This window comes from Anopheles ziemanni, chromosome 2 (assembly GCF_943734765.1).
Source record: "Anopheles ziemanni chromosome 2, idAnoZiCoDA_A2_x.2, whole genome shotgun sequence".
NCBI lineage: Eukaryota > Metazoa > Arthropoda > Insecta > Diptera > Culicidae > Anopheles > Anopheles ziemanni.
The window spans coordinates 70,223,386-70,247,347 of NC_080705.1; the positions used below are offsets into that span (position 1 = coordinate 70,223,386).

The 23,962-nt window shown below is 43.6% G+C and overlaps 1 protein-coding gene across 1 annotated transcript; it reads right to left on the minus strand.

The window, feature by feature from the left end:
- Positions 1-1,409: 1,409 nt before the first annotated feature.
- LOC131281809 (U-scoloptoxin(19)-Tl1a) lies at positions 1,410-17,225 on the minus strand. The gene is made up of 3 exons (XM_058311163.1): positions 17,094-17,225; positions 1,639-1,788; positions 1,410-1,555 (listed from the first exon to the last, which is right to left on the minus strand). Exons 1-3 carry the CDS (start codon positions 17,221-17,223, stop codon positions 1,428-1,430), a joined length of 408 nt encoding a protein of 135 aa, XP_058167146.1. The 5' UTR covers positions 17,224-17,225; the 3' UTR covers positions 1,410-1,427.
- Positions 17,226-23,962: the final 6,737 nt, after the last annotated feature.

Below are 23,962 nucleotides of genomic sequence, written 5' to 3' on the forward strand. Positions count from 1 at the left end.
CCACCCTCCCCCAACTCTCTGGTGAAATGATTTCCGATTTCTATTCTTAGTCAATTGTTAGCTCGATCGAGCCGGCGTACGCCCGCGCCCGACCGAACAAGCCTAATATGCTGTAATCGGAAAGCCACAGCATTAATGTATTCATAAAACGAATGCCTGTAGCGCCTGCCTGCGTTACGGATCAGCTTCCCGCTTCGATCTTCTTCCGTCCCGGACTGAATCAAAAGCACACACACACACACACACGCACACATACATAACATTCACAGCCATTTGAATTTTCGGTCGATAGTCATGTCAGCCGAAGTCGGAGTGTAGTTCCTGGTAGACGAAAGGCATGTGGTTTTTCCCATTTCCGGATAATCGATAAGAAAACTAGCGTGGCCATGGGGACGACCGTCTGTGTGTGCGTGTGTTTGAGTGTGTGCTAAAGACAACCGAAGGTGGTGGGGGGGGACGTCGGAAGTTCCTGCGCCGGGTGGTTTCATTTAACTATATTCCAACTCGACGACCAACTTTCCCACTTCACTCGGAGACCACACCGAGATGCCACCGAGAGCTCCGGTTGCCTTTTGCTTTGCGTGGTGGCTCACCCGAACAACAAAAACATCCAATGCCAGGTACGTTTAGTATTTCTCTACACCGAGCCCCCGGTACCCACCCATGCAACCACGGTTTTCCCCGGAAGCCGGAAGGCCAGGGCGACCAGTTTCCCATTATCTTACCGAAAGCAAGTACACACCGTAATCCTAATCTTTGCCTCCGGCAGAAACCAGGCCCCGAACCTGGTGCCAGTTGGTGTTGGTGCGCAGTTATGCTGCTCTGCTGCTGCTGCTGCTGCTGCTACTTTTCAACTTTCAACCTCAAGCCCTCAAGGAATGGTTCGGCTTCTGCCCCCTGCCACTTCATTTCACCACTTCCATCAAGGAAACGGAAGAAGATCGAAATGTTGAAATCTTGTTTCGACTTCAATTAGTGTCAGCCGGGCGTCGATACCTTTTCTTCCCGCACCGTTGCCCTCCCGCACCGAGCCCGTGGCGTTTCGTTTCGCCCAAAGGAAACACACACAAGAACGCTCCTGAAAGATAACAGCACCAATTATGTACTTAAGCGCAGCCGAAGACGGCTGGAAAAATAACTTACCCTTTCCGTATCGTGGGCTCTCGGATGGACTTTCGGAAAAGCATTTAAAGTTCGCAGTCGATGAGAAATTTTCTTTTTCAACATTTTAAACTAGCATCATTTAATAAGATCAATTTAAGCAACCGTACCTCCACTCCTAGTCATTGAAAAACGTTTTGAAAGCCTGACCTGTCCCTCGCGCCCCTTTCTGTACGTCAAGCAAATGGTTTGTTCATCCGAGCGTAGATCCACGATTCAATGTTCTGCTTGTTCGGGGCGCCTTTTTGGGGGTTTTTCCCCGCACCCTAGCCAACCAACACGCAACACGTTTGCCCATCGGTGCAGTCGGTGGCCGGCCGCTGGAGGGCTTGAGCGCAGCGGTCCATACAGGCTCCCCGGAACTCGTGGCAGGTGAGGTTTTTGGCTGGTTTTACTGATAAAGTCAAAATTAAACCATGGTTAGCTCGAGAGAAAATCAAACATTTGCCCGCTTTCCGACGGTTCGGTTGGACTCACCCTCGTAGCAGCAATCCACGCCGAGGTGTGCATTTTCCGGGCACAGGCCACTGTTCGCCGTCCGATGGCTGCACTCGCTGGTCTGGACGCACAAACCGCCGAGCATGGCGCACGGTCGTTCCACTTTGTACAGCTTCACGCCGAGATAGGCTGGGAAAAAAGAGAGGCAAGCGAAAACGGAGTTGTTGACAAGAAGGAATCATGGTTTAGACACGGTTTGTGAAGAAAAAACGTTATTGTTTCATGAATGCTGCCGATCTCAAACCATCTTAATTTTAAAGTAATAATTTTAAAGAGGACGACAGCAATATAAACAATCAATTACAAATGCCATGGTTTTTTGATAATTTTAGGAATAAATTTCGAATTCCATCCAGAACAAAATCGAACAATACAAACGTCATTTAAAATTCGAATTTGAAATGAATGAAATTAAGGTTGTCGTGGAAAAAGAGATCGCTTCATTCGATCAAAAACAAATTCGAACTCCTTTCAAATAATTACCAGCGCTATTTCAACTAACATCTTTAATGATCGAAAAGATACAAATTCGAACGGAGTCAGTCGTACAATAATGGATAATTTTACTGTATCCTATAGAAAATAATGCTTAGAGTCGTAATAAAATAATGAAATGATGATCCGGTATATGATTAAAGTTAAATAGCAACAGTAGAACATTTTTTTATAGTTAAACAATTGAAAACAAGCATCTATTGGCATCTAAAAAACAAGAGTTTTGAATATATTAAGCATAGGACTAAAAGAATGCGAACAGTTTTGTCTATTTCACATCGAGCTATGCATTTTTGATATATCCTGTAAAATATTACCACACATTGGAAAAAGCTACACACCAGCTTACACACCTACAACAAACTAAGTGTTTAAACGAATATTTCTTGTGTATCTTAATCGAAAAAGTCAAATTTAAATATTTTTTTTACTCTACTTATTAAATAAAAAGTGTTAGAAAACATTGATAAACTCAAACTTCAAGGAGGCTATCAAATCACTTAGTGATTGCAGAATAAAAATAATTTGATTTCGTTAAAAAGCATATAAACAAGACGAAAATGTATAATTTTTTACAGTATTGCGTTGGTTGTTTTGTAAATAAGTGTAAATCTGCCACCAAAACTGAAATATTTGTTTTACTAAATTTTTTTCCAAATGCAAAATGTATTCAAAATTGTTCTTTATTTTACATTCTTTTGATCTTTTTTATGCTACAAATCAAACAAGCAGATCGTGAGTGTACCGGAAGAACTTTCACTCGCAAACACTTCTAAGGTCGTTAGTATTTATTTCCTTCGATAAATATTGATGAACTGTCGTAATGGGAAAGGTTTTTTCCCAAGCACAAGGGAAAAAAATATGAGCCGTAATTCCAACAGTACACGATCCAAGAGATCCACGCAACAAAAGAATCAACCTTAGGCACCAAAGTGAGCTCTATTATCTGTTGGTGACGCTGAAATGTGGTTTCCATCCAGCCAGAGTGGAATGCCAGTGACGGACTGCTGGCAGCATAGATTAGCTTTGACGCATCGGACACACGCTCCTGATTGGATAAATAACGATCGGTGTGCGCTCGAGCATGCATGCTGCCCGCGGGAAACCCGGTCACTTTGCTGACCTACATTCCAAGCACCACCTAAGCGCCACCCTAGCTTGGGTTTGTTGTAAGCGGCAGCGACAACCCGAGCGAACACGCATCCTTGACTGGTGTTAATTGAACCGCTACTAATTCACTCCGCTCTGCTCCAGTAACACACAGCCAACGACACCCACACGCACACACACACGCATGCTCGCACAGATGCTTGGCTAATGCTTGCCCAGCGGAGGGTTGCATTGGGGGAAGAAAACGGTGTCCCAATACGACGACGATGACGTCCGAAACGCTCCGGAACGCGTGAGCAACCATGCGCCTCCATCGGACTCCATCGAGTTCAATCACCGGTCACGCTTCGGTTAGCGATTTGCTAAACTCCATTTGGTCCGAAATCTACGTGCGCGGCGAAGAACGGTGCATCTGGCCTGAATGTAATTGCTACCCCGCGGGCACCGTCGACCTTTCCCGCCGGATACCTGTGTGCATTCGGTGCTCATTAGTGTGCAGGCCGGTGTCCGATGGCGAGCGCACACTCTCCCGGTAGTAAACGGGGCCCCTCCACTCTGCCGGGCACAAACGAGAGGATAAATGGGTCCCAGATGTAACGGACTGGAATGGGAACCGGGCGTGCACATTTGGGACCAAAACCTGGTCCGACATGAGCGCAAAAAGTGACACAACACAAAACGTGCCCACCACAATTCACTTTCAGCACGACCATAAATAGGAACGGTGCGGCCGACAGTGTTCGAACCAGAACCGGTGAGTGCGAAGTGAAAGAGTTCAGAAAAGAAAATTAAAGGAACAGATGTTTACACGTACCTGGTGCAAGTGAAACCGAGACGTTTAAGAATACTCAAGCATTACTAGCAAGTTGTTGGTATGAAAATTCTTCCAAACAACATTGTTTTCGATAATTGAAACAATGTCACAATCACGGCAAAAACTCTCAAATCTGGCCCACCATAACCAAGTAAAACAATGTAGAGCAAATGTAATACCAGCAAATCGTCCGGTTTGGATTGGGCGGCTTAGTGCTTTCATAAACAGCTTCAATGTATTGCTCCGGTTTTGTGCGGACGTTTGGGAAATACTAAACGGATCATATTTATCGAACGCTCGTGGTTTCAAATTGGATCTCTGGTAGGGGAAGGTAATTTCCCACACGGAAAGGGGTGTTTTTCTTATTTATTTTTTTTTTTTAGTTTCGATTGTGCTCGCTTCGTTCACTTTTGGTCAGTGGTTGGCAAACTTTTATTCGGATTTGTTTTATAGGATCATCATTTTGTATCAAAACTAGATTTCTTGAATATCGTAGAGTTCTTCTAGAAGATTATTTATTTTAATTTGACTTTCAATTTTCTTTTTTTATGGCTTCATCATCATTATATAACATTTAAACTTTTCTAAAATGTATAAATCTTTTTGATTTTTGTTTAAATTATTACATGTGACATCCCACTCAACATATTTGGTATGTAAATCGAAATACAACTTGAAATAATCGTGTTTGAATGCAATATGATTGCTTTGTATAAGATGCTAAAATAATGCTTATACGTACAAAAGTTGCGGCGCTAACCGTACATTGTTCAAAACGTATATGTTTAGTCGTATATCTTTCTATGTCGGCATCATATAGGACTTACGATTTACGCTAACAGTACATTGCTCGTTCATCTGTACATATGGATAAAGCAAATCGTATTACAGTCTTAATCGGTATCATATACATTCGTTAGGAGGTCCGCGACAGCCGAGCGGTAGCGCCGGTTAGAAAATCGGCCCATGAGCGCCGGGGCTCACCACCTCGACGGCGTGGGTTCGAATCCCAACTGAGACCGGACCCACCCCTGTACGAGAGGACTGACTATCCACGTACAACAGGGAAACAAGTCTCGTAAGCCCTTTACAGGGCAGGCATGACCAAGAGGTCGTTACGCCAAGAAGAAGAAGAAGAAGATACATTCGTATATTGTTCATACAAATATTCCATTCTGATTCGAAATGTACTGATTTAAGATTAAATTCATACTTTCTACGACTTCGTCTTCTATTACGTACTATCACTTGATTAAAACACACTTTTACGTGTTTCCACACCTTTGGCAATCCCTGTTTTTTACCATATTTAAGGCTCCCCATTCACCTCCCTCCTTCTTTAATATCTTATGCCCACTCCATGTTCTAAGGAATGCAAACCTCTTCGTGACATAAAAAAGGTAATTTTATATGTAGTTTTCTTTCGCTTGTTCGCTTTTCCCACCATCGACGGTGTATCGAGTGCCCGTCTTGACCGAGTGTAGGCAACGAAATGAAAAAAAAAATATGGAAAATCTATCCTCTGAAACGTTCTAAACGAATTTTCACGATCGACATATTTGATGGCAGCGTGCTGTTCTTGAATGGAACCATTAAGGGAAACGAAGGTAGTTGGGAAAAGTCAGTGAGCGGTGGAGGAAAAATCGAACCCCGCCTCTCGTCGCTCAAACAGCGCCGGTGACCAACCAGAATAGGTGAAAAAATTGCCCTCCACTCCTCTTCTCCATTACCGAAATGGGAAGAATAAACTTTCCTCGCCGTGTCCCTGGTTGGTGTGAAAAACGTGATGCGCGCTAGGAAGCCGCCACGAAAGCAAACAGAAGCACCCAGGTGTCCACTGCCGACAGTTTTCGGACGATTTCCCGCAATCACGAGCAAGACAAGATTTGCCTCAAGCTGCGCAAACCGGACGACACCGAACTCACACCGTTCGTGGCTCGGGGAAACTGGAGCTTTTCCTACGAGGCTTACGTTAGTTCCACTAGCCTCAGAGGTTTGCGGACAGCGTGGGCATAAATAAACGAAGTCCAAACGGGCAGCTTCCGGTAGGAAAGCTTCCGATGGGAAAAAATCACACAGGCACACGAACATGAACATACTTGTGTGGAAATCAGGCAGCGAAAATGGAGGTAGAAGGTTATCCGCGGAACTGATGCGAAGCGAAGTGAAAGGACGGTGTTTTGAAAGCAATCGGAAGAAAGGGAAGAAATCACACACGTTAGCGACTATTTCCGGGTTTTCTCGGTACAAAAAAAAAGGTGGAAAGCGCGTCCATTCATTCGTTTACTTTTCACTCACATCGATAGGATCGTTGCCGATGACGATGATGGTAGCGCAGGTGGTGAATCTTCGTAACGCCCGCGTGATTTCTTTGCTTTTTAAACCCTCCCCACTTCAGCAAATGGCAATCACAAGCGAGAGTTCCTTTCCCGATTGGAGCCCCGTTACGAACGATCGAACGAATCGAACCTGACCGCGGGGAGAAATGGAAGAAAAGCGCGCAGAATGCTAGGCCTGAATAGGACGAGCAATTATCATGCGCAACGTCCCGAGCGCTTCATCCCGTCGCTCGATGCCATTAACATTAATAACATCATAATAAAAATAATTTTCCGGCCTTCGGATAACCATTTCCATCCATTTTCATTTGCCGCTACGGTTCGCGCGGCACGGGTAAAAACCTCATCAATGGGTAAAATATTTTCGCATTCAAACCGAACCATCCTTTGGCGGTGGAACGAGCCTCGGCAGCAGCACAAGCATCCATCCGGCAGGCAAATGGGTAATCGATCGAGCTGGAATGGGCCAGATTGCGGATTGCCCGTGGCCGGGATGCATATTTTACGCTGATCTTTCACCGAAACGTGCACCGGCAAAGCTGGGGTGGAAAATCTTTGCCAAGGTGGTCGCTTTCGGTATCAAAGGTGCACCTGCACCGGTTGCACATTTTATGACCACCGCCGGTGCATCGAAGAACGCGCCCATTGCAGTGGAAAGGAGGCAGGCAAAGACGGTTTGCTGTGGGGTGGTGTATTTTTACGCTTGTTCTGGTTGGGATTGCCTTTTTCCTTCACTTCATCCCATCCCCTGGTACATGTGTCATTTCATCGCTTTATCGTTCGACGTGATATATCCCCGGGCACACCCACACACACACACACACGGACACGGGATGGCCGGGTGGTAAATCATTATTGAAAACAGTTAAATGGGTCCCCGCTGACGTGCGCACGGCTGAAGTGGAATTGTTTTCCGACATGTTACACCCGCCACGGAAGTTTATCACCGAGAAGTTGAACGCTGATAAACGATTCAATCTCACTTTATATTCCACTGGACAAAATCCGGTACTCTACCGTTGCATCGCTTTGCTTACACGGAAGATAAATCTGTGCGAGTGATTGCATTTGAAACGGGCGATAAATTTTGCTCATCGCACGAACAAATACACTAACATGGCGATCGCAAACCGGGGGCCATTTCAATTTCGTTTTACAGTCCGCTCGAAATGGTACAAAAATGGAAGAAATGGAATTAAAAGCTGAATTGATTTGGTGATTGATTGACCAAAGAAACAAAAAAAACGCAGGGAAAAGGTAAAAGAAGGACATTGCAAAAAAAATATAAATATACCATATTGAATCAAATGACACAAACCGAATCCACAATCAAATATAATCCGCTCGATATAGCTCGTACAGAATGAACATCGCACCCATTAGCTGAGCCCACCATGAATTATGTAAGAAAAAAAAGGCTCCACACCATCGTTAACATCATACCCGGTCGTTGATCAATATTGACACACATTTGCTTGATTCAACGCGGACAAAGCGGTCAATAGAAGCGCCTGTCATAAATATCGCATCACATCCGAGACCGATAATTTATTATTAAACAAAGCACCAGACAAACAGTGTAATGACACGGCAATAAAGAGGCGAAGTCAGTGAGAAAAAAAAACAACTGTGTGGAAATTCATTATCCATTCGCTGGAGCCCGGGAGGGTTGGAAAATCGAGCCCCCGAGAACAGAAACACACACACCCGTTCCATTCCGATGTTATGATAAATAGATATTCTATCAAACACGGCCGGCTAACAACCAATCATTAGTCATTCACACCCACACCCGCATGTGGCCCAATCCTTCCGTAGGGGGAAGGGAGGGTGCAAGAAGTTCGTGGTGGGTTGGAATCGACTTCTTACGACTTCCCCGCCGTGTTACATGCTACGGTGATTACGTTCCTGTCAGAACCGTTTACCAGTTCATGCAGGGCCGAGTTTCTATTGGGACATGGCTTACCGACACAGATGGCTTATGGCAGTTGGGCTTGAAGGTCCCAATTGCAGTGGGGGGAAATTGAAACTCAACACACGATAATTGGAAAATAATGTGACTGTTTTGTCGAGCGAATTGATCCCCCGGGAGTACCAACCGACATCGTACCGGACGAACGATTGCAATCGTACCACCGGTTAATGTTTTTGTCGACAATAAACATTTACCAAACCGGATGTAGGCAAATAGGATTGTACTAAACCGATTGCGGAGGCAAAACCACCAACAGTGTATGCTGACCTTTTACACACCTTAAAGTTTTCCGCACCGCACGGCTTTGCCACTTCAAGAAAAAGAGTGAATGCGCCTCGGAAAGCATGTCCGAGGAAAACCAAACATGGCAAGCGCCACCGGGGCAACGCAAAAAACCAAAAACAAAAAACCGAGAGAAGGCACAGAGGCTATCGCACAAACAATTGGAGTGCAATTACCGAAGTACAGCGCTGGTTGGCCGGAAAAATTGGAACCTAACGATCCAATCAGCGTGGAATTGTTCGCTTGTTTTTATTTCCTCCCGCCGGAGAGAGTGCCTTCTTTCACCGCCCCTTTTGCGCTGCGAAATCATGTTTTTATGCGAGTTTTTCCTGACCCGGCTTTCATATGTTTTCTTCTCGGCTCTTTTTCGACTTTCCATAAACTTGTTTGCGGTAATACGAGTACGGAATGCGCTCACCGAAAGGCTTTTCCATCCCGTTTGCCTCGGTGCGTCCGTCCGGCTTTGGAATGACCGGAAGTGATGAGTGGAAAAAAAACGGGGGAACTAAATTTGAAAGCAAAAACACAGGAAAACAGCGGACCTCATCCCCGCACCGGCACCATTTCAATGGCGGATAATGGTGGTGCAAATGAGCGGTGCAGCGAGAAATGACCGCAGGTTGAAGGAAAAAGTGCCAAAGAGATGCGAACAAACACACAAACTCACAAGCTCGACCCTTGTCCCTTGGAGTTCGGGTAGGAAGTTGCAGTTTTGCACCGGCATTAGAATGCATTGCGCTTTTCCAAACAAGGGTAGTAAGGTCAGGGCTCGGTGATGATTAAAGGGTGCATTCAAACGGACTGTGGAAATTCCAGTTCGTGCTTTAGATGCAATAAAGTTTTATGCCCGCTTTGCGCACCGGAAGCATAGATCTATATTGCAGAATCAACAGATGGGTTTATGAAATAATTTAAATGCAAACTTATTCCTTCTGCCTCGGGACAAGTGACAACAATTAAGAGCATTAATAAACATGTCGACCGGAGTCATTAAAGCGCTTTTCATGATATCCTTTTTATCCGCCAGACTTACGGTTTGCTCGGTCCTCGGTTTGTGAACTCAGAGGCGATAAGGAACTTAATAAATCCTAGTGCAAATAAGCACCCCCCCCCCCCCCTCCCCCTTACTACCACCCAGTATACCCCCACCGGGACGACTCTATTAATCGCTTCGATCGAGACCTTCGTTTGCCACCACGAGCGCAAACAATCTCACCATCGACACTCCATCCGCCCGATTTTCGGAAGCTCATCACCTCCAACTTCGTACACGATTCGGTCACTAAATCGATCACAATGGCGCGAATGAGGAGGCCGTGTAGGGGAAAATAAACACGATATTATAATCAATCATCATCGACGCCGGCCTCGCCACGATGGTGGAACGATCGCAGGCCCGGGAATTCACGCCCGGGAAGTGGCCCGGGAAACGATGACGATCCGGATCGATATACGCACGCATGCCAATTCCAACCCCCCAGGCACTTCCGGCCACTGTGACATCGATCCCGCGTCTAATGGCGAAGGAGGTGGTGGACATATCCACCGAAACCGTTTCGATTTGCAATCAAACCTTCCGCACAGGCTTAGATAAACGGGACGTCTGTGCGTAGAAATCCAATCTGCCGGAAATGGAGGTGATGGGTTTTTCTTCTTCGTGGCCGCACCACTATCAATCAATGCGCGTCAGCAGTTAAACTCCTCGCAAAGCCACCGCGGAACGGGCGTTACGTGCGGTGAGTTTCAAATGTAACGATAATGGCAAGTCGCCCGAAAGCGAAGGAAAATCCTGAGCCTCCCGGGGGCGGAGAACGAGGCCTACCGACCAAACGGCGAGCCCTACGAGGGAGGATTACTCCGCTACATGGGTAGCTCATGCCGGGTAAATGATCACAGGCTTTATCGGCAAACTTCGGCTCCTGAATATTTCACTCCCTTTTTATCGCTTTTGTAATTAATGATTTTATTCGCGAAAATAAAAATGTACACCAGTTTTGCTTGTGATTTACGATCACTCCTCAGTCAATACAGTGGTGCGCAATTTTTAATTCGGATACAAATTGACTTACACTTTTGAGCCCATTCCTTACCCGGTTCTTCCCCGGACCGGTGATTTCTTCCCAGTTCGAATTCTACTTTCCGAAGCGAAAAACTTTCGCTGTCACTGCTCGAGCTGCATCAACGAGTCCGTTTCCCGATCGATGCAGCAACTTCCACGATTGCTCGTCAGTAAACTCCGCGCTGCTGAATGATTTATGAGCGCTGCCAGTGCGCAATGTTACTGCCGTTCCGTGTACGGTCGCGTATCCGGTTCCCTGGGATTTTTCTTCCCCCGTCCCCCCCCGTCCCCCCAAAACTTCCCAATAGGACGTGTACCGATTTTATTAAGTCGGGTAAAAAACAGAGCAACTGTTTACTTTCGATGACACAAGCTGACGCGGCATGTCTAGGATATTTATGAGGAAAAGTTTGGTTCATTTGGTGAGTTTTGCGCTCGAGGGGGTGTAGAACTTTGTGTCTTGAAGGAGCACCGCTTGTCTTCCGACGGTCAGAACTAGATTTTGTACAAAAAACTTTTAACATTTATATCTATACCAAATTTAAACTCAATCCATTGAATTAGTGATGTGCGTACTGAGTAAGAATGAGTGACAGAGTTGAATCTTACTAATGAATGATTGATTTAAATCCTAACGAATAGTTTTTGTTACTCATTTTCTGTTTGAATCCTTCGCAGGGATTAGGAATCCCAAAAGAGAGAACGAATGAGTAAAAGAGTTGCTAGTTGTCATAGAGATTCGAATCCCAAATTAAGATTCGAATCCCAAATTAAGATTCGAATCCCATGGAGAGATTTGATTCCCATCTAAGGATTCGAATCTCAAGAGTGAGTAAAAGAGTTGCTTGGTCCTATAGGGAGTCGAATGAATACACATACAATTTGGGATTCGAGTCCCTATTTGAGATTCGAATTCCAGTTTGGGATTTGGCTCTCTGTGGCAACTAGTAACTATATTATTCACTCTTGGAATTTGAATCGTTATTTGGGATTCGAATCTCTAAGACGACCAGCAACTCTTTTACTCACTCATTCACTCTTTTGGGATTAGAATCCCTATTAATGATTCAAATCTTCTCGACGACTGATAAATCATTCTACACGTTTCAAAATAGCAAAGAGTGGCTTAAAGATTCAAACGATCGTGATGATTGTTCACTCTTATTCAGCGTTTTGAAAAAAGTTGTTATTCTCATCACTACATTGAATGCAGAATTTAATGATTCTTGATCATTATATTGTAATAATCTTGTCTCTGCTCGCCAAATTCATGTTGTTTGTGAACTTTTAAAGAAATATTTCCTTTTTCTAAAATAATGTCAACAGGCGGGGTTTTGTGTTCGTTGTTTCGATTTCGGCGGAACTTTGACATCGTCCCAAGTTTAATAGTCTTTCCCGGCCACGTGCCCGGGGATCCATATCAAACGCAGCACACGGCTCGCCTGTCACCGAAATGAGCCGGTCTTGTGGAAATTGAAAAGACAAGCTGCAAAAGCCGTACCGCCGAACAAACTTAGCTTTCACGGCCGCCCGCCTGGCGAGCGGAACTTTCGGCAGCCTCCGCACTTTCTGGCCCGAAGTATGTCGCTGTAGCTCATTAAAATCTATTTCAAATCCTACGTGCATCATTACCATATTTCTTTTGGCGAAAAATAAAAACTACGGAGCGGCTGTCGGCGGGCACAACGCACAAAAAACTTTCCATTTCCACATCAGGCTCATCAGCCAGCCGCCGTTGAATGGGAAGGAAAGCGCATCGCTCAAAGCAGCTGCTTTTAATGTATCATCAGCAGTCGGCTTTCGGAAGGAACGAAAACTTTACCTAGCAATTTCGTCCGCTCCTTTCGGTTGCCGGGTGAACTGCAACCCCCACCCCTTCGGGGGATGTGGAACAGCGGCCCGATGGGAAATTTCCATCCAGAAAACCCCCCCAAGTCCCCCACGAAAAAAAAACCACCCGAGCCGACATTACCTTTCACCCCAAAGTCGTCACCGGGCTACCCTTTCGTCGAACGAGCGATGGTTTTACAAAAACCCGTTCTTTTCGAGCCTCCCATCTTCCGCTGCACCTCCTCCTTCGCCACACCCGCTCCGGAAACCCATTAGTTTCCGAAAGTTATTCAAATTGCTGGTTGCGGATGACGCTCTAACGGCTTGTGTCGTTCTGGTTAAACTTTTCGTCCTGAAATCCGCCGGAAAATGAGTCGACCAAATGGAACGACGGAAATGCTGCAGAACGGTTGAACATCAATGGCTCCGGCCGGGTCTAAGAGCCCGGTCCCGGTGGGATGGGCTGCTCCGCCAACGAATGCTACGAACGACACTTTCGTTCGTCGAGTTCTGTCCTAATTGCCACGTATCTTCTGCCATGACAGCTGTTTCGGGGGTTCGCTATTTCGAGATCATTTTCGAACGAACGAGCACGCTGGGAGAGGCTGGAAAAACGTTAAAAGCGGAAAAAAGCTGCTCCCCAGACAAACCGCGCTCCAAAATGTGAACCATCTATCCGGATCCGGAACGACCATGCATTGTGATTGTAATGATTCGAATCCGCTAAGCTGCGATGCAATCGTCACCTTATCGGCTTATCTCCGCTCGACAAGAAATAAATCGGCTTTTTAATATATTTGATGGCTTTTCAATCCTACCAAAAAAACATCAGAACGCTGTGCAAACGAGTTTTGTTTGACTGATTTTGTTGTATAAATTTGGTGTTGAACTGTATGTGAATGGTTTTAAAAAGATCTTCTCTAATGAGACTTGGTTTATTATAATCATTTTAAACTGTAATTAGAGTGAAATTATGAGGAGGTTCCTGTTCGAAAACAAAACCATCAGGGATCTGCACTCAGTTGAAATGATATGAGCGTTTTTCTTTAATTATTTCCTGGATTATATTTTAATTTGATTTTGCAGGTTAAAAGACATATGAGACATTACAAATGTTTTAGCAAAAATTGATATTTTCAGGAATTTTCATTTAATTTGACAATGTTGAAAAGCGATTCTTTTTACTTGGCTAATTGCAGCTGTAATCTATCTCATCAACTCTAGTGTTAATTCCTTCTAAGGTTAGTCATTTTAGCCAACAGATCTTGTGTGCTTTCAAGTAATTTTAATCATACTTTAGCTGTATAGTGGTTTCTAATTTTTTACATCCTTTCTTATACCTCAAAAGATTATACCAGAATTCAAGCTGGCAAAAAGTGCTCTCCTTATTCTCAAGGCAGTGATTTGTTTCAATGTTCCAACCATATTTATGCAACGTAAGTAGTGTATTAATGACATTTAACCATATCCGGTTGAGTGTGGGTATAAAAAGTACAAGTTTCAAGTTTTATAATTTGAATTAAAATTCAAACAATTGTAAGCTTTATGAAGTACTGCTGTTTCAGTTAGTTTCCAAAGTCAAGCACTACAAATGTGCGGAATTTTTTGGTGAAATTAAGATTGTCTAATCCTGAATCAAAACGCTATATTTAGATTGTTAAAACCATTTGGGACTAGATGTCGCGAAATTGTGTTTCCCCTGTCATGTCCGCAGCCATTTTTCCGCGAGCTATTAATGCAATTAATTTTGCTGTCCTTTTCTGCGCGATCAAAAGCCGCTAGGAAAATGGAACTTTTGGTAGTTCCCAAAAAACAAACGGACGCTCGTTGGACAGTCATTTTCCTACCACCAACGCTCGCTTTTTACTGCGACCGCTTTCCAGCTCCTTGATAGCCAATTTTGCAAGCTGACCGAACCAAACTCGAAGCGCAAACTTCCGACGCAGCTCGGAAAAGACGCAGTCACCGCACCACCGTTCCGTGGGGAGGTTAGAAATTTTCCGAGCCCCATTTGGCCCGAGGTGAAAATTTCAGCAAAATCGTTTCCTCGTCCTCGGAAGCATCTCTAGCGGGACTCGCCTCCCATCCCCTCAGTTCCTTTGCGGTTCTTCCGAAAACTGCAAGTCCGAGCCATCCGAGCAGGCGAACCACGTGGAACGACTTTTGCACCGGATCTTTAGCTCACCGCTCTCACCGTTCAAATTTAGCTTAATTTTAGCACCCGGACCCACCGTTGCTTTGCTTCTTTCCGGCGGCAGCTCCAAAACCCCGATTGTGTATCTGCAGCCGCCCCATGACGGACATTTGTGTCGAAAGATTAGCTTCAAATTGGATGCTGCGGTCTCGCTTGGCTCTCGAACGGCCGCCGCCGGCAAACGAACACCGGACGGGCACTGGCAGCGAACGATTATTGAATATTGCAGGTAAATTTGCACCCAAATTGATGCATTCCCTCCGGGCCTCTGATGGACTGGTGCGGTCCGGACGAAAATCTTTCGCCAGCTCAAACATCACGTTCGACGGTGGTGGCGAATTGAAAGTCGCCAAAGTAATCACGGTTTATTATTCAGGTGGCACGATTGGCAGCACCCTGCAAGGTGATAGTCTGCAAACGATCTGATCAAAGTTGCTCAAGCTATTAAAACTCGTGTTGGGCAACATGATCTTTAATGTTGAGCCTTGGCTTGGGGACGATTTCCTTACGAATAGAAATAAAAACCCCATGCTTCCCTATTCTCAGAGATGGATCAATCTATTCTGGGTCCCTAACCGGCGGGCAATCGGTGCTCACGAGACATTTCCATCATCCAAATGTGTCTATACTAAAGATCAAGATCAGACTTATTTGTTTCATAAGAGCTTGTGATCCATTACTCATGTTTGCAGTATTGTCAAATGGTTTTTATGTTTATCGATAAGAATAGATTCTAAAAGTTTATAAATTCTTAAGTATATGCACCTGGGAAAGAGCAAAAGAATAATTTTAACAAATACTATAGTTTGAACCCGCTTTTTGTTTGGTAATTTCTTTTTTCACAAATTTTCATATTGTTGTATATATAACTTATAAAATTCATCATATTCAACAAAGCAATCAAAGTTAAAAATGTCCTTCCAATCCGAATCTTGCTGTTTATTATGGCCTCCAAATCCTCAACCAAGACGACATAATAATTTGCTATTGGAAACTACTCTTTCTGATACTTTTCCACAATCTTATTTCATTCTGTTCTACTTTTTTTACAAATTGGAATTCTTCCTACTGTTAAAAGAGGATCTTTTTTTATGGTCGTGGCTGCCCCATGAAGACTTTTTCCCTTTGAGCTCGTGGATAGTCAGTCCTCTCGTACAGGGGAGTGTCTGATTTCGATTGGGATTCGAACCCACGTCGTCAAGGTGGTGAGCCTCGGCGCTACCCAAATCTTTTTTATTAGGTTTAAATAGCTACCATATAATATTTTGATTATAATGATCACACAATACATTTAAAATCGCTCTTGAATCATGATCGACTATTGAATAATTTGTGCCTCGATTAGGGAAAACTACATGAGTCACAATACACACTTTCGATCGTGCATCGCAAGCACTTCAAGGGGAAAGATTGGACCAAAACAAGGCCAAAGAATACATATTCTGCCAAGGATTGAAAGGTAAAAATTAAAACAGATAAAGCAATATCAAAGTATACCGAAAATCTAACTAGAAATAATATGTTTAATATCGCTCGCTAAACATATCTAAAAGTGAAAAACATTAGTTACAAATAATATCGATAGTTTCTTAGGTATTCATCCCGGGTTCCCTTATGTTCGGGAGGCCCCCGCGGCTGCTAAGTCTGCTCATAAGTAGTTCCCCCTCTGCCTATTCTAGATGGAATTTAGAGAAGGCGGATGTGTTTTCGATCAAAATCGATTAACGCTATCACCTACAACACGATCATAATTAACGAAAGGCACGATTGATTACGTGCCGAGCACCGTGCGGCGCTTCCCGAGCGAGGCGAGACAAGATAGCAATCTATAACTCTCATAAAATCCTACCACGGCGCAACATCGAAAAGCAATAATTCCTGCATCGCACCGGGCAGAAACAAAGAGGGCCAATTTATGTGTCGCATGCAATGCACAATACCCGATCAGATATTGCCGCCGGCTTCCCGACCCGCGCTTCGAGGTCGCCGGCTTTCGATCACCACAACACGCGTTCGTACAACCGCGTTCCAAATTTGCTTAAAGGATTCCGTGCCTTCCGTGGCCGCACTTGATGGCGGCGTGTCACGACCGACCGGCCCTGTGGCCGAACGTGGCGACGGCAGCATTGTGTCCACCTTTCGCCAGCAGGAAGAATTCGCCGTACCACGCCACAAACGCAAACATCCTCGTGCATCGGGAACACGGACGTGTGGTCCGTCGTTAAAGGTCGCGCCGGTCCCTCCCCCGAGGCTGTTGTCCTGTCGGACTTCCCCGCCCGGTCGGGGGTAAAATTAATAATCACACTGCGTCGGTCCAACCACGCCAATGCACTTACAGTCCTGTGTCTCCGCCGACGATGCACCGTTCTGGTCGTCCTGCACCGGCAGCGGCGGTATTTCGGCACTGTCCCCGATGCATACGGCCAATGCCACGAACAGCAGCAGTGCGACGGCGTTGGAATTCATCGTTGTTGTTTTTTTGTTGGCGAGGACAATGTAGCGGGTTCCAACGGTGCGTATGGCAACGACTACGCGATGCTGACAATGTTTGCGGACACACTATCGGGAAGCACCTCAACCTACCGCACTAAACTCTAGCCCAAGGCAATAATGTCAAGTTGCAGGCAACTTTCACTTCGTCCAACCGAAACACAACAACAGCACACAACACAGGAAAAAAAACCAAGAGTTAAACAACCCAGCACACTAGGTTGAGGTGATGATGGTGTTGAGAACACTAGATCACCTATCTCGGATCCCCTTCCTAAACACTTGCACTTTGATAGTATGTGTTATCTCTAACGATCGAATCGATCGCAAGCCCGTGTGACGTTTGGTTAAAAAGCACCTTTGTTGTTTTTTCAAATCAAACACGGACTGATTTGAAGATGAACTCAGAGCAAGTGAATGCAAAAATGTCCCGGGTCAAATGTTTCAAAATCCAACTGAATCAACCGACCGTTCCGGACGACAACACAACAAACACACGCCCGAACCTGGCCCGGCAAGGTTAAAACCGTTCAAAAAGCGCAAACTGACGATGAGGCTGTCCAACGAGCAACTGACTGGTGGCGATGAGTAATCAATTGCTTTTATATGAAGCCTTGGTGCGGGGTTCTTTTGGCACCCTTTTTTTTTCGCCCCGCTCGTTTTAAGACTCGTCTCACCCGCCGCACCGAATAGGGTGGCCACCCCTTAGGCCTCGTTAAGACCGACCCCTACCTCCAACGTCCGTCATCCGCGGGGGGAACGGAACACATCGAAACAGTTGGCTCACACAACAGCGACGATTTGATAGCCATTAGCGCCAAGCAACATGTGGACGCTGTTCCAAACATTAACGCGCTCGCTACCATCATTCGAGCCCGGTCTTTCGTCTCGCTTCTTTTGCCGGCAAAGGGGTGAATTTAAAAAGAACCCATCGTCTCTCTTTCACACACTCCCGAACACACAAGCACACCGCATCACGGTGGAGTGCTATCTTCAGCTCGCGATCTGGCCACCCCACAACTGCATCCACCCGACCCGTGATGGTTGGTGGCGGGTGGCGGGCGCAAACCGCACATTTGCAAACCCGCCCGTTTGTTTAGGCGCCACATAAAATGAAGTGCTGATGAGCGTTCGCAGCCCATTGGTGCACCGTGCGCGCCATGCGCCTGACCCGCCGGCTTGGGGCTGATGACGACGGTTGATGGGTTTTGGGTCGGGCCGGGCGAAACGTGATCGCTCTTCGGTGGGGAGTTTACAAACGCCGGGAAGAGAAAGTGTCGCATTACCCATTACGATCCGAGGCGCACTATTTGATAGAGTTACAACGTTGCAATACAGAAAATAAAACATTTTACATTTTTTGAAAAAAAAGATGCTTGCGAAACTTAAGCAATACACAAAAAAAGAAAATAACCGGTCAAACCAAATGATGATAAACGTAAGTAATAGTAAATAATAAGTCAAAGGCAAACGTAGCAAAGAATTACAACATGAACAACATTGAATAGATTGCATTTAAAATTTGACACACGGGCCTCGGTTTTCGTTATAGATACAAGAGCGATATTTGTTCTGACATGAAATATTCTTTGATCTTCTACGAAGTGTACAAAAAATCATTTTTCCCACCCTGTAATAAATTAGGCCTTCAAAATTAATATTTTCTAAAAAAGTTCTCCTAATATGGTGGTTTCTTAAGAATTTATCAGGTATGCCACGATTTCCTTAAGGCTATAAGTCACTGCAAAATACATTGGTCTTTGAGCCCAATGCATTGATCTACGGCCAAGAAAATTAGATCGATGAGCAATTTTGCCGTTCTGTTTGAAATATGCTTCAAAAATAAATTACATTCAATATATATTCAGTCTTTTCCAAGTTCTCTGCACTACCACCACTATAGATGCATGCATCTATTGGAAAAAACAACCATTATATTAACAATCGGCTAGGAAGAAATAAACAATTTTTATGTATTATTGTGTACGGTGAAAATAGATGCTTTTCTGGAAAATAATGAAGTAAAATTTTGCGTTGTTGATAATTTTAAATTACCTCATATAGTGAGTTACAACTAAATACGTCATTATTGGTATCAATACCCTTCTAAAGCATGAAACTGAAAAATAAATATAATTACAAGATATATAAGATTTGTGAAGGAAAATATGTATTTGCAAGATTTACGTGAATTCATCACATTTTATTGATAAAAATTCTAATACAACTAGGTTCTTCAGGTTCGTTTGTTACTGACCTACTTCGAACAAAATTTCTCTACATTTTAGGTTTTCTCAACATTACTTCGGTTTTCTGGAATCTAAATCTAAACTCGGCCATTCGTTGCGTCTTTCTACATAAACTACACATGCTGCGAAAGCTCAAAGAGGATGTTCCTTGGCCCGAAAAAAAGCGCAACAACATAACCTCCGTCAACTGGTAATAAATAACTTAAACTGCTTCCCTCCACACCTTCACCACGATAATCCAACCGATGTCTAGGGAAGTGTTCCAACCCCTTTCCAGCAATAGCAACGTAAAGCCACATTAAACAACACGGAACTGCGGAGCTGGTACAAGCCCGATCGCACCGTATGCTACGATTGTTGCCATCATTAGTCTGCACGGCGTACGGGCCGGGTGAACGTTGAAGCATCGAAAAAAGGATATCCGTTGCACGACTCCCTGGCCGCCTCCCGCGCCATTTTCCTTGCAGCGAAAAGTGGACAGAAATAATCGTGTGTGAATAAATGATGTTGCATTCATAAAGCAAGCTCGGCCGATGATAAATACTTTCGCACCGTTCCACCGACCAACATACACACATAACTCCCATACACACTGCCCTCCAGGACGTAATAGATTTTTACATATTCCACCCCACCATCCCTACCATTGGACGCTTCGAAACCCTCGCCCGCCCACTCGACGGCGGTGGCTGGAAAATGGCTTTTAATAAAGTGCACACACAAACACACGGGGCTCGAGTGAAGCGCGTGTGGCGTGGCGGTTTCGCCGGAAAATGGGACTGCTTTTCCGCGAGCTTTAGCGGGTGTATCATCCACCGGGTAAGCCCTTGACTCCGCAAAGCGCCACGTTGGCTGCCGGAGGGTGTAATTATTTTCACATGGGTTTTTGCATGTTGATTTTATTACTTTCTGCTAATGATGTTTGTACTTGTGCCTACGGTATAATTTGTACCCGGCCATATTAGTATTAGAAACTGTTGTCCACCAGCTTCGTGGTGGCACCGGACGAGTGTGGGTGTGCTTCTACATTTAATTCCATTTATTGTTTAATCCCGACTTTTCCAGCCGATCCACTGGAGGCCAACCAGCATATCTCAAAGGTACATTTTGTGCATTTTCTCAGATACAAACGAAGCACACTCATCATTGTAACACTTGCACCGCGTGTTCTACAGCTGCGACAGTTATAGCGGATTTATTTGCAAATTTTAACTCTTTCAACATCAGCCACGAGTTGCTGTCAATTACCACCACGCGTTATCACGTTTATTTTATTGTTGTAAATGAGAACCTCACTCGCACGTACCCTCCAGGAACCCGCACGGGCTCCAACCCCACACACACACACACGTACTCCATGTCACATCTGGTTAAACAATTTAAGCACCTCCACCCACCGGACCGATGTTCGAATGCAACTGGAAATGCATGGTGATGCAACAACCACTCTGTCCCCTCCAACACTGTATGTAAATAATTGATGTCGAACGATTGAAGAGATTAAGTAAGCACCGCAAAAATACTTCAATTTGCATAAGCGTAATTTGTTCGCTTTTGGACGGAGGGTTCCAACACTGTTCCGACCCCGCGGATCCCGGGTCCTTTATACTGGCTAAAGAAAAATGATTATCATTAAAAGTTTTCTAGTCCGAATGGTGAAATTTTATTCATTTGTTTTTTTTTTGTGAAGAGATCCTGCCCTAATGGACAGGAACTTTAGTGAATTATGGGAAGACATTGTGTTAAGTAAATATGTTAATGTACGGGTCGGTTTGTTTTTCTCTTTGGCTTTTAATTTTCTTACGGTGAGTGCACTTCGTTTATTTGCACTTTTCCAAAGAACGCAGAATAAATTGTTTCTTTGCTTGTAAAAAAGCAGGCAGCTTCACGGAGTTTATTCAGGATGCTTAAATAGAATTCTGCCTGACACCCTTTTTCTATCGCCACTTGGTAAGAGTTTAAAGTTCAATTACTCTTAGCAATCATTAAACTCACAAAAACCAATTATTGGAAACGGTTCTTGAGTTGCACAAAACACTCACATATTTTTCCCCTTCCCAAGCCACGCTATTTATTTTCCCTCATAGCAAAAACGGACCATTAATTTTAATTCCCGATCCCGACCATAACATTTATCGAACACATTTTCTTCGCTATTCCATTTTGGCTTTCTTTTTTGTATCCAATAGTTTTCTGTTAGATTTATTGGTATCTTCAGAAGTTCAAAGGACCAACAAAAAGAGAATGGAAAATCATTATCGCTAATTTACTTTCATCGCACGGAAAATAAATGCAACATCCGTAAATTGCAATTGAAGAAGTATGCAATCTAATTGCAACATTGTCAGGGAAATGGGAATTCAGCATTGAACATAATATTGAAGTATACATATATCGCGATTATTTAAGCGTGAATGTAAAAAAAAATTGGAAAGTCTTTATTTTGATGTCACTATCCAAAAAAGACCTCTTTTCACATAGCTTATAAATTTGCCATGGGGCAATATCGAGATACTACAAATTATTCCAGAGCACAAAGTTGATGGCAAATTATTTACTATCATTGTTTAGTCTTCAACCTTCACAAACAAATTCTCGTTAGCATTTGATCAATCATGTAAGGTTTTAGTGATTTGCGTTCACGTTCTCGTATTTACGTTCTTGTTTTGTGACAACGCATCGTTTCCACGTTTCTAGCCAACTTCTGCATACTTTATGTTGACAATATAAAAGCATTTCTCTTGACAAAACTGCGCATTTGCTATGTCGTTTTGTCGTATTGCAACACCCATCCTTCTTGAGTAGGATTGATAAATTTATCTTCGTATAAAAATTTCGTGTGTATCACATTTGCGAAACATTTCCCATGCAAATCGATCATGCTATATCTCCTAAAGACAACTGAAACTCCATCAAAAAGTCACGTTATGGACAAAGAATAAGATTGTTATGTCAATACGGGCAGCATATCGTGACTTTCACATTGTTCGCGCTTGTGTTGGGAAGTGTTTACAAGCTTTCCGAAAATCGCACCATTGCAAACCACGTTCGACCAATTGGTAGGCACATGTGATGTGATCAATTTCCACCGCCGACTGACGTCCAGAGCCGGGGCTCTCGATGAGGTTAACAGGATCAATTACGCCAAGAAAACGTTTCGTTCCACACTCAGCTCGCGACCGTACGGGCGGGGAAACGAATAGAAGGGCTAATCAATGAAACCAAACGGAGAACTCGAAAAAAGTATGATTGAGGAAACAAAAAACCAAAACAAACGAACACTCTTCCTGTGCTAAACAAAACATTGGCAAATCGAACGAAAAACGTGACTTTGACGCAAGGAGAACTGGCCCGATTCGGTTTCGTTAAATGTTTAGTCACTAGAGTTGCTCACATTAGCTTGTTGGGAAAACCGTTATTCCAGACTGTTCGATTTGATTGATCTTTTATCTATTGTATGGGCATATTTGATCAAATTGATCACTTCGACATCGATACTATAACAGCGGCGTGTGGTGATGCTCAAGTTAAGACGCAAAACAGTTTATAAATTTAAAAAAATACGGAGTCCCGGTTGTCCGTGGTGTATGACAATTTTGTGAATAAATAACCTAATTTACAAAAGGTTAACAAAAATATTCACATCGAAATTTGGTAAAGAACGTTCAAGAAATTATATACAATTAATTTGTCAAAGTTAATATCAATAATTTAAAGTAACATTAGTTACATTCTTAAAACTAATAATCACGTGTAATTTGACGTATTTTATCTTCTGCGTTTTTAATATAATGTGCTTTGAAGATGTAATACACCTATTTAATGTTTTTCCAGATACTGTACAGCGGGTTTGTAATTGCTATGTTTGTGCTTAAAAAAATATTTTCAAATTTAAGAAATTTAAAAAAATACGGAGTCCCGGTTGTCCGTGGTGTATGACAATTTTGTGAATAAATAACCTAATTTACAAAAGGTTAACAAAAATATTCACATCGAAATTTGGTAAAGAACGTTCAAGAAATTATATACAATTAATTTGTCAAAGTTAATATCAATAATTTTAAGTAACATTAGTTACATTCTTAAAACTAATAATCACGTGTAATTTGACGTATTTTATCTTCTGCGTTTTTAATATAATGTGCTTTGAAGATGTAATACTCCTATTTAATGTTTTTCCAGATACTGTACAGCGGGTTTGTAATTGCTATGTTTGTGCTTAAAAAAATATTTTCAAATTTAAGAACTGCATTTAACATGTTAGGCAAATATAACTCATGAGCACCTTCGGGATATAGGATCTAAGGATCACCCAAATAAAAAGTGAAGGGCCCAGTCTAAAGACCCTAATCAGCGGAGGCATGATCAAAGACACTTGCTACAGCCGAGAGTAATAAAATAAAGCGGACATCATAAATAGCTCATTTCTACACACACCCTCCAATAGCGATCCCACGGACTGTGAT